Below are 12,102 nucleotides of genomic sequence, written 5' to 3'. Positions count from 1 at the left end.
ACTTTAGTTTTAAGATGAAATAAATCACACTGTATTATTAACCCAATGAATTAAAGTTCATTTTACTGTATAATATCTTTTATTTACCTACTTACATATATGTATCTGTGCTGAAACTGCTAGTGGTGTCATGCCTCGACACCAAAAGGCAAATACCGATATTGCACACGCAAATATAACCGCAAGCTACGAGGATGTAAAGAAATAAAAGCTTAAGCTACAGAATAGGAGATCAAGTGATGGAAAAGCAACAACGACTATATCAAACTGATAAGTCTAAAATGTAAAACTATATATCTATTAGAGATCTTAATGCATTCCATACTATACCAAGCAGGAAAATACATTTTCCCCTACATATCGAAAGCTAACCTCTAATCGACTACAAATTAAACTCTGAAACTCTTTAAACAACACGGTTGAGATGATTTTATTATGCTAGAATAAAACTTCGATATGTAATTTAAATTAATTTATCCATCAGCAGTCCAACAAAAAAATACTTTACTCAATAAAATTTCTGAACGAATTAGTAAACTTCCAACGTCACTCATATCTAAATGACATTGACAGCTCATGACTTAATCACTTGGCTGATTTAACTGCGAAGTGCATGTATTGCCGAAACAACATTATAAAATAACATTATTATCGTAAATTACTGTTACTCAGGGCATTTACGAGTGTTCTTCATACCCCAAAGGTTCAATACCAGCTGCAAACATTCTTCCGGAAGTGGTAAAAAAGTTGTTTGCGGTGATCATGGAAGTGTTTAAAAAAATTCAACAATTCTTCTACTATTGGTACGTGCGGTACCTTCTTGCTACGGAGCTGTACATGGTTGACACCTGGGAGAAGATTATAGTCCGTATCCTTTTCAATAAACTACAATTTACATGCTCTACGATAATAAAGTGTAGTTGTGTTAACAGGTATGTTTCTACGATTATTGAGAATATACGCATGACTAACTCGTATTTCTTCATTAAATATGTATAATCGTTACTTACACGTTCTGTCGTAGCAATTTTATTGAAGAACCCTTCATTTGGATCAATTTACAAAGAAATTATGTCGACCTTAATTAGCTATCAAGCATACAAGGTTAAATTTATTCACGATAGGTGTAGTTTGTATACTTTAGTACTTAGATTAATTATAAATGATTTTCACATGGATGCACTTGTATTCTGTATTTTTTGTTAGTTCTGTGAATATTCAAGGGAGCGTAACAATATTTATATAATTCAATGTAAAACCTAATATTAATTATACTTTACAATCAGAATAAGGTGCATTGGGGTAAGTTAGATTATTAATATATGCTCCCTAACCTCTGCGCAATCGCAACGAATCTGTACTAACTTTTTTGGAGTGACTCGGGAGTCAGAACTGTGACCTCTGAGCAACAGTTGTATATTACTTAACAGTGATATCTTTGATATATGATTAGACTAGACAAATGAAGGAAAACCCAATATACATGAATGAAGTGCATTCATTTATTCTGAAGTTTAAATTCAATTCAATTGAGTCATTCTTATCATGAGACCATATTATAGATTAAAATATTTATTGATAAGCTTTACTACAGGTTCTCAAAGTTCAATAAATATGTAGCACAATTATTGTTGTATCTGATGTATTGCAATATCAGTGATTATCAACAATTTTATTAAAAAGAATTTTCCGACCCTCACTGTTTTGCTTGTGTAAGAACCTTCTTCATTGGTACCAAAAAAAAGAGATATGTGTAATAGTACATAGTTTAAAACATATTATAGTTACTATTTATGAAAAGGGAAATAGGAAGTAAACTTAAGTGTGTTGGAAATACCTATAATATCATAGGAAAACTGAAACAAACATTTCCTTCCTTCGATTTTGTACTCTTAAAAAGACCCATCATGTAATGTATAATGTCCTCCTAGCCGATATACGGCTACGGCGGTCAGTTTCATTGAAACTGGCCATCTGTGCAGGACTTTATTTATAGTGTCCAAGTGTGTGCACAATACACAGGTACACTCTCTATTCCATCACTCTCATAGTTTGGTGGGACGGATAACCGACACTACCAGTGAGAGGTCAGGCGCAGGACCGACGGCTTTACGTGCTCTCCGAGGCACGGAGGTCTTCGACCTCAACTTCCCAACTCCGGGCAATCTCTAAGAAATTCTTAACAGAAAATCTCAGAAAAGACTTTTTGGCCCGACCCAGGATTCGCCCGAGACCTCTCGCACGGCAGCCGCATATACTACCGACCGCGCCACAGAGGCAGTGAAGTTAAGACCCATCATAAGTAATTTATAGAATAAATTTAATATAAATAATATATCAAGAATGAAAATTGAATGCTTATAAATTCGATAGATTTTTACAAAATATGAAAAAAATCTATCGTGATCAATCAATAAAAAACTATGCATTACGTTCTGCATTTTACATGAAATTTTTTTTTAACCTATGATTGTGTTGAAGGAGTTTATACTTGAGTCAACTACATTGGCCAAATGCTGGTTGAAGACCTGGCACTAAAAGATATATACTGTTTTAATATATAAGATGTTCTGTTATAGACAGGAGGTATTAGTATTTTAACAGTTTCTTTTACAAAGTATTTCCCTAACCGTCACAACATCAGATCTTCTATTCAGCTTGATCTTCGGAATCCTGTGGTGTTTCAACTGCTCCATCATGACGTACTGCGTGTCACAATTACGAAGCACCACCGCCTACGACGTAGAACAAATATTATGAATGATTCTTAACTACACCTACGAAATGAAACTACTTTTAAATTATTATTTAGACATGATATTGGGTTGAGGAGACTATGTAGTTGTTAATAGAGAACTATCGTGTATTTATTAGTTATTTTCATTTAAAAAAAATCTTATTTTCTGAGAAATACTGTAATTCTTGCTCTCGGATGTAAAGACAGCTCTAAAATACTGTAAATTATAGTGTTAAACTTGGATTTTATGTTTGAAACCTATATTTTGTTACGATTTTTATATAAAACTATATATTTTTAACATTCACAATGCACAGTTTAGCGTTAATACGCACATGCCTGTAATATAGGCCATAGCTCTGGGGAATTACCTCACAAATAGGTATTAGCAATCTTTTATCTTCACTGCAGCTGTTGTGTGAATAATACATTACAGCCGTTACCCTAAATAGTTTTTATTGCATTTAAGTTAAAAGTAACTGATTCCACAATTTCTGTAATAGTATTACTTAACTATTACTTATTATTTAAGCTATAATAGGTGAATCTACTTCACATATTTTCTAGAAGTTTCGAATGCACTATATTTTCTTAAAATCGTGTGTTAAATATTTTCATATTATGTCGATGTTAAAATATATGATTAAAAAAGAAAGCTTGATGTTCGGAATAAATACCAAAAAATAATGTAAAAATCCACGTTGAAGTGTATAATTTCATTCCAATAAATGTTACCAAATTGTTTAAAAATATAAACTTAAATAAAAAGTTATTACTTTTTTATTTACCCTTTACGCATGACGAACGTAGGTACTTATGTGAAGAAATGTAACAATGTTATCAAACAAAGCAATTAATTATGCAAAAATAGAATTTCCCACGAGAAATGCCTATACTATGTATATAATTGTGAAACTAGTTCTTTCATTATCGATATATCTGATTTAAGACCTAGTTTAAAATACCGATACCTAAGTTATGTTTATTTATTTAGAGGCAGTGTAGCAGTTACCCTAGCTAGGATCTAGGAAATTATGTGCTATGTATTATTTATCCTCTAGGACAATTTTACTATGGGAAGATCCATGTAAAACAACATAACAGCTTTTTACTACAAAAACTTCCTGTTACATTCCCGAAGGAATACTTAAGTTTAGTGAGGATTAAAAACATCTTGAGACATAATCGAAACATAAATAATATAATCTAAGTTTCAAGTCCCTTGGGCTAAAGTTGCTTGCAAAATTTAATAGTTTAAAATCAGATGCACATTTATAAATAACGTTCTATGTTAATTAATTTACCTATAGACTATAGAGGTAGAAGCGTAACAAGTATCCAAAATAAAACAACACAAATTCTTTGCAAATTTATTTAGCTCAAACTTTCAGGTAGCTTACACAGTAACCATTTGTGTTACGGAATGACTCTGGCACTTTCATCGACATCTTTTGTAAATGCGCTAAACCATTACTGAACATACCCTTAGATATGTCTGTAGACACCACTGTGGGGTCCGAGAGCCACGATTCAACCTCTTCATTTATACAAAACTCCACTTTATACAAAATTTTGGTCACAAAACTAGATTGCAATTCAATTTTATCACTCAATATCTTTTCACAATTATTCCTTAGCACTTGCAGTTCCTTATCCATCACCCATATCAGTAAATACTGCTTTTTCGAAGCCGAAATAGTGCATTCAAGTAATATTTTACACATCACCGTATATTGGAAGCCGAGGTTAAATTCTCTAGTCATACTCTCTATTGTGTATATAAAATCATTTGTGTGAATATTTTGCAGAGGTTTCGCGGCAAATACTGTTTTTTCAGTATCATTTTGATATATTTTCACTTCTGAGTTGAATAGTTTCACTGTATCCTTATTCTTCAAGCCCAACCACGCGAGGCATCTGTTGCAATGATAAACTTCTCTTTTGGAATTGAACTTGTTTGTTTTTTCAGCTAAAATAGTGTTATTGACGACGAAAAACGTCAATCGGTATAGGAAATCAGTTTTATTTTGCTTTATATCAATGGGTTCGATCTGTGAGCTGTCACTGTGACTATGCCCATGTCCGTGCCCATGGCAAAACCATTCGGACATGTCCAAATTAGCCGTCGGCAGCTCCAAAACTCTATCAAACTTGACATTACAACCAGAAACTACATTTGAGCAGTTGGCACAAGTGATCTTGAGCTCTTCGCCTACATTTACGTTTAATTTCCAAACATTTGCTTTGGTAGTAGTATCTAAATTATTAGTGGACAACAACTCTTTATAAAAGTTGCCTCCGTTTTTGGGTTCAGTCAAAATTCTGAATGATATCGTGCTCTTATCAATTTTGAGGCAGGACATCGAATTTGGTATGATTTGACAGAACTCTCTGATAGGAATCACGCAGCTCACGTCACAGTCATCGTCCGAGCAGTCGGAGAGACTCTCGATGGAGGACAAGCTATCCCTCCTGTTACTATAATCGTCTTTATAATAGTTCAAGACGATGCAGTTGGCTTGTATACTTATTTTCAAATTACAATTCTTGGTAAAATCGACGCCGGTCGTTATAAAAACGTTACAACTCCTGAGACGGGAGCGTAACTCAATGAAAATGTTTTTGATCAACATTTTCGTTTATTTACACTTAATATAACTTTTACTTATCGATTAGTTCAATATTTTCTTGCTTGATTCTCTGTACATGTCCGTTTGTCTCATAAATGTTGAAGATATTATCCATTTCTCTAATGGTGAACGGTAGGGTGGCTTTTTTGTAGTAGTCTCCTATCATTTCGATGTTGTCGATGACCGTATCGAGTAGATGTGACTTCTCGGCATAGATGCCGGGGGCCTCGTGCTTCAAGTATGTGAAATGCACGTGTAGGTGATAGAACGACGGTTGATAATGCAGATATATGCGCAGTTGACTGCCAGCGACGTTGTACTTTTCTAAAATCTTTTTCTGAAACAGAAAAACGAAATATTGTTTGAACTGTTGTCTTATTTCACGTCGTATGAACGTTGGAGAATGTAGTCAATTGTATCTTTATGTTAAGGAATAAACGTGTAGTTCCGCGGAAATTGGGTCATTGCGTAATAATTGACAGTATCATGGACTATCGTCTTCACGAGCCACCGCCTGTATTCAGTCAGCCGTACTGTAGTCATCAAGTGAATGACAGTGTCTGACAATTTTGCTTGGCAATCTAAACCTAACTAGACACCTAGTCAGCGCGAATAGGATATTTACGAATTATATTGTCCATTAATTCCATATTAAGTCAAACTGTATTTAATTAAATGTCTTACCTTTCCCTCGTCCCGGATTCTCCTCAACAGTGGTAGATGAGTCTCATCCAAGTCCCTCAGAGACTTAATGCCCCTCTGTCTCACAATGGCCAGTAAGTACAGTGTCTCTGTGGTCACTCCGTCCCATTTGAGGTCCGGCAGTAGAACGAAGCCCTCTCGCTCACACTTGTTGTCGTGGACTATTCTGTCCTGCTCGCTCGTGCCTTCCAAGATGTTGTATACCCACTGGAATAGGGGAAATAGATTTTGGAATAAATACATTTCAATGAATAATGCAAGAAAGTTTTTGGTATAGCAACAAGTGACATTCTTTGGCTGTATAGGATGATTTTATGTATGTGTATTTAAAAATTTTTGTAGTATATTCTGGAACAAAATATAATATGCCTACCAAGTGTAAAAAAATTGGTTCAGACAAGTCGGTGTAAAACGAAAATTAAATTGATACACAACATTTATAATCAATAGCGATATTTTCTTTTAAAAATATTCAGTATGTTTACTTAAACTTCAGTTAAATTAACAAATTTACTTTATGCTCCTTACTCAAATACAGTTTCACTCAATCATCTTAATTGTTTGACATTTATTTTTACGTGTTATCCAGTAAAAAATACCAACTAATAAGGTATCTGAGTACCCAGTATTACTCTCAACACAGTGTATTAGCAAATGAGATCAAGTATCACTACCATGCTTTCTTGGCACACTACACAGCTACCCACAACTCAAGAAAATTTTTCTACAATATTGCTCTTATAATTTATTCAACAGACAAGCCTATTACAGCTAAAACAGTGCCAACTTTCTTTTACTGTGTCAAGATAAATATGTACTTAACCTTATAACCTAGATGAATTTATATGATAACTCAGACAAATTTTGTTTTAGTCATAGAACTTTTGGCATGACTTTGATGAGTCAAATACAGTAGGTGTATGATTCAATACATTTCATTGCATTTTGGTATGTAAAATTATGGCTAACTGAATGAAATTTTTACTAAACAGCAATATACAGGTACAGGTATCAGTACCTGCAAAATTTTTTAATTGATTGTTTTCTTAGAACTTTTAATAAACATCCAGAAAGTATAATTTGTAGGTTGGAGTGTACAGAGCCTACTACTAGCCTACTCTAACTCATTTAGTTTCCTATTTTTCAGCCATTAAGGCTTTAAATGTCCAGACATGGCAAATATTAGAAAAAATACTCCAGTGTTATTTTCTTACTATGCTTTTTCCTAATCATATCCTTTTTCTTTTTTTCTTTTTAGGGTTTAGTTAAAAAAACGTGTACCTGTAAATTAAACTGTTCCTTCTCAAGATGTGGCAGTGTGAGCTTGTCGTACAACTCGGGAGTCTCCAACACAATGTGCACCTGTTGCTGACTGAACTTAGCTATGTGCTTGTCCGTCGCCGGGTAGATTATCGTGGTTTTTACACCTGAAACACATAAATAGAGGAAATTGGTTAATATTTTTGAGCATGTTTTTATTAAAGGTTAGATTCCTCACTAATAACTATTTTGATGTTACAGGAAGTTTGGCAAACATGCAAGTAACAGGGGCAAAGTTAAAACCAGACCAATAAATATTTATTCTATGAGGGAAACCACAACTCTAGGTAGCACTCATCAGTAAATTAATTTACAGTTAGTACATTTTCATTTTGACTAAAATAGAATTAATGCAAAGGTTTGCCTGTTTGCATAGATGTTTGTTACTCAATTATGCCAAAACAACTGAACAGATTTTGATGAAATTTCGTACACATAAAGAGTATCAGCTGTGAGTAAGACTGATGTTAATCTAAATGATTATCAAACAAATCTAAGATAGAGATTGCTATTGATTATTATGATTATCTAAACAATTATAGACACAAACAGTAGAAGTGTTTATAAGCATTGTTCTAACACAATAGATGATATAGTTCTTACTAGATAATCAATTAACATTCAAATTTGACAGTGGTCATGTCATAATCTCCTTGAACAGAAAATATTCACAGAATCTATTAATTTTGAACCATGCAAAGACTGTTTATCATAATAATGTATAATAATTGCTGTGCATCTTAGATTTTTAGAAATAAAACTGAAAGCTAATTTCAACCATAGGTCACATACATAGTTTGATTACAAGTCTCTATCTTCAAATATAACCATGATGCAGTGGTTTAAGTAGTAACCACAATGCTACCACCACAGTTTGTGGGTTTGATATTTGGTTCTAATATTACAGCAAGCCACAAACAAATTGATATTTCAAATGTACTAGGTACCTACATTATAAATTGCATGTTTGTAAATTCTCTCAGATAGTTGCATAAGTAATTTTTCATAAAAACAAGTTTATACTAGAGTTTTATTAGAGTAATAAAACAATCAATAGACCAATGCATTCCAGCAGTAATTAATTGACTTGAGAAACAAAGAACTATAAAAACATGATGCAATATTGTAACTCTTAGTATATTTCATTAACTTTATTTATTCCTAGTATGTTATATTACATTACCTACATAAAAGACGTTCTAGGGCAATAAAAAGTATCCATGTGTATCCAGATACCTACATAGTAATGTATCTGTGCCCTATTCTATCACAAACTGCTTAATATTTTTTGTGTTAAAGAATAACAAACATCAATACCAACTTACATATTAATATAATATTAATTATGTACAAATATTAGTTAAAAAAGCATTACATTGTGCATGCTTTAGCCATTCTTACAAAATCAAAGTGCTATCAATTATAATCCTAATCTCTACAATGATTACCATTGTTTTCAGATATTTACAAATACATAGCTTTATCATATACTTTAAAACATCTGGTATACTTTTGTGTAAATAGCATTGAATAAAATACTAATAAGAACAAAAAATCTTACCAGAAATTGTATAAACCACTACATTACACAACAAGTTTATGTAAACTGCTTCTTTTAATTACACAAGGAACAATGCTTATCGGACCTTATCTACCAGCTGTCTGCCACACGCACTAAGAATTAACTAATTACAACACGGTTTTTCCGACAGCTGACAAAGAAAAGGTCACCATATGAACCTTAGTGACGTACAGATTTCTAACCACAAAAATGTAATGTCGAGTTATTTGAAGACTTAATAAATAATATCAAACGACAGTCTCACGATTCAGAGACAAAAATACACACAACTCTCACAGGTGACTAATCCCCATCACGAAACAAAAAAGACCTTGGATCGCGTTTTCGAAAGTCACTCACCGTTGATTGACGCTGGCGGGAAACACTCGAAGTTTCCGTAAATGTCGTTCTGGAAAAACTTCTTCAGCTCCGTATTTACAGAAAAATAGCCTTTATTATCCAAATCCTCTTCTCTAAAGGCATTTTTCTCCAAAAAAACTATAGCCACGCCACTTTTGTCTTTAAATTTTCCAAGTACACACACCGTTTTTCTATTAGTACTGCTGTTCAGGATCTTCTCCAGAACAAAGTCCTTCAGTTCTAACTGACTATCACTCACACCATTCTCATCTTTATGCTCAATTTTACATTCTTTTCTTTTAGGTTCTAAAAATTCATCATTTTGACTATTGCTGTCGGACATTTTGTGATGACATTGCCAGTGAAAATAATTGATTAAAATACAAGCATGCTTCTTGCACTTCGGTGATTATCTGAAAATTTATTTACTTTTTATCTAAGCACACCGCGTTGCAAGGATGATTCATTGTGATTTTAGTAGGCCTGTTTTTATAAATTTGTATTTTTTTTACTATATAAGAGTTATTTCAGTTGATTTTTTATATTTTTTATATTGAGAAGTGGTTTTTATGTTGGCAACATGTTTAGTTTTTAGTTCCAATATATGCCGCAATTACCAGCGCCATGTAGGTAGTTTACGACATTTTTTTTTGTTTTAAAACAGAGATGGCGTTATACGGCATTACAATAAAATAGGTTCCTAAATAAAACAAAAAATAAAGATTTTTTATAGTACATAAGGTATTTTACCATTTTTAAATAGTAGTAGTATGAATTTTGAAGGTTTAGTATTACGTGTTTTCACTATAAGTACATACGAGTCGATTCAAACAACATTGTTCAGGACGATAGCTAATTCTACTTAAGTCGTATTTTTTTTATCCACGACAACCGCATGTACCGCAATGTACATGACAACTGCGCGCAACAGCAAGCTGCCGCAAAATCCTCGTACAATTCAATAAAAGCCTGATTTAACATTAAATTTATAGTAATTGATTGACAAAGCGCGACAATATGTCCGGCAGTGATGAATTGATCGTTTACCATCGTCCATCGGTCGCGGCCGACACAATAGCTCTCAGCAAATAGCTCCTATTCATAAATCTTCACTTTATGTACAGGCTGGTGTTTATTTGTGGACGCTGCTTATGTAATAAAAACATGCAATCTTCTTCTTTTCGTATGGTGGTCAACCTAGTGTTAAAGTTGTTCAAGCTGCCCGAAGGCCTTTAACGTGGCTTAAACGTTTAAAATGCAAATTATACTCAAACATTTAAACATGCAATAAAATACAGGTACCCTTGCGTCTTTAGGAGGTCAAAAGGAAAAAAATCGCTCTGTATTACGCACTCTCGAACTTCCCGATGTAAGGCAATACATAGGTTCGCCTCCCATTGCATTATATCAAACAAGCATTGCAGGTAGCGAAACGGGGGGATATTCCATAAACCTTTACGTACACCCGGTACACCTTCAGGTATATTTGTACTCACACACAGCTCTCTACACCTGAAACAGATATAATGTTTTTTAGGCCACCCAATATTTTTTATTACGTGTGGTAATCGAACCCATAACCCACGAACCTACGCAATAGAAGCGATATCACGACGAATCATGAACCTAAAGCAGTAAATTGCTATAAAAACCAACTTTATTAGTAATCAAACGCCCTGTATAACAATGTCCTTTGATGGTAACGTCTTTATTCGTCGATTTGACCCTACACGACCGGGTCAAAGGTCGGAATCACACTTTCTTTAGTAAACTAACTGAAAAAGAAGTACCTAACATTTTGTTTATCAGATGGAATTTTGTCACTTGATCTATTGAATAGGTTATCCAGTACTTATTCACAAGCCGTGAAACTGACTCCTAGGCTATTCGTAGATTTGAAAGGAGTGTATTTTTATATTTATTGTCTGTTCCTTAGGAACAATGTTATGCCATCAAAAACATTCTGTAAAAACCTCAAGTCTCGCCGTAAAAAGTTGTGAGATCTATATAATACCAAGTCGATTAATCTATTTAGTCTCTACTTAAAGGACCTTCTGTCTTAAGTTATTACGTATGTTATTATCATGCCAATTTTAAAAAAAATACCTTTAAAACAAATAGACCGACCTGGCCATCGCATGCTTTGATTATTAGTATGTACAACTACACAGCACGACAAGAAGTTAATGCTCCTGAAATGTTAATGGCGAATTTGTGTTTTCTTGCGATGACCAAGTCGATCTATTTGTTTTAAAGGTATTTTTTTTTAAATTGGCATGATAATAACATACGTAATAACTTAAGACAGAAGGTCCTTTAAGTAGAGACTAAATAGATTAATCGACTTGGTATTATATAGATCTCACAACTTTTTACGGCGAGACTTGAGGTTTTTACAGAATGTTTTTGATGGCATCTCACTTCTTTTTGTAGAACGAACATAAGTCCAATTTGTATGGAAAGACGTTTTTTTTTCATAATTCAACATATTTTCCTGGGAATGTTGTTCGGTTTCATGGGCTAAACACCCTTACCCACCCTATACCCCCTCCCGTTATGCCTCATATAGTAGGTACCTATTTACACCTATTTATTTTATTTTCTACAGTAATAATAATTCATTAACTGCAAATGTAACCTTGTAATCTTTTACATTTATATGGGATTACAAAGTTATTGTTGCAATTGGTGTATTTAGAAAACTGGACCGAAATTAGAAAATATTGAATTTTTCCCATGATTAAGACACTAAACCCTATTTGTATTCTAAATTTTAAGCTTCTAAGTCTGCT

General features: G+C 33.4%; 2 protein-coding genes across 2 annotated transcripts; both read right to left on the bottom strand.

Moving 5' to 3' along the window:
* Positions 1 to 4,095: 4,095 nt before the first annotated feature.
* LOC142984135 (uncharacterized) lies at positions 4,096 to 5,370 on the bottom strand. The gene has a single exon (XM_076131539.1). The coding sequence runs from the start codon at positions 5,368 to 5,370 to the stop codon at positions 4,117 to 4,119; it is 1,254 nt and encodes a 417-aa protein (XP_075987654.1). The 3' UTR covers positions 4,096 to 4,116.
* Positions 5,371 to 5,398: 28 nt separating this feature from the next.
* Dcps (Decapping enzyme, scavenger) lies at positions 5,399 to 9,674 on the bottom strand. The gene is made up of 4 exons (XM_076131540.1): positions 9,311 to 9,674; positions 7,351 to 7,496; positions 6,052 to 6,276; positions 5,399 to 5,704 (listed from the first exon to the last, which is right to left on the bottom strand). Exons 1-4 carry the CDS (start codon positions 9,651 to 9,653, stop codon positions 5,399 to 5,401), a joined length of 1,020 nt encoding a protein of 339 aa, XP_075987655.1. The 5' UTR covers positions 9,654 to 9,674.
* Positions 9,675 to 12,102: the final 2,428 nt, after the last annotated feature.

The sequence above is a fragment of the Anticarsia gemmatalis genome, chromosome 26, assembly GCF_050436995.1.
Source record: "Anticarsia gemmatalis isolate Benzon Research Colony breed Stoneville strain chromosome 26, ilAntGemm2 primary, whole genome shotgun sequence".
Lineage (NCBI taxonomy): Eukaryota > Metazoa > Arthropoda > Insecta > Lepidoptera > Erebidae > Anticarsia > Anticarsia gemmatalis.
The sequence above is the reverse complement of the archived record's forward strand: the minus strand, read 5'-3'. Positions and strand labels throughout refer to the sequence as shown.

Coding starts and splice junctions, on each gene's coding strand:
- LOC142984135 (XM_076131539.1), bottom strand. CDS start 5,370: ATGTTGATCAAAAACATTTTCATTGAGTTACGCTCCCGTCTCAGGAGT.
- Dcps (XM_076131540.1), bottom strand. CDS start 9,653: ATGTCCGACAGCAATAGTCAAAATGATGAATTTTTAGAACCTAAAAGA. Junction 6,277..7,350: donor AGGAACAGTTTAATTTACAG/GTACACGTTTTT, acceptor CCCCTATTCCAG/TGGGTATACAACATCTTGGA. Junction 5,705..6,051: donor GAATCCGGGACGAGGGAAAG/GTAAGACATTTA, acceptor TTTCTGTTTCAG/AAAAAGATTTTAGAAAAGTA.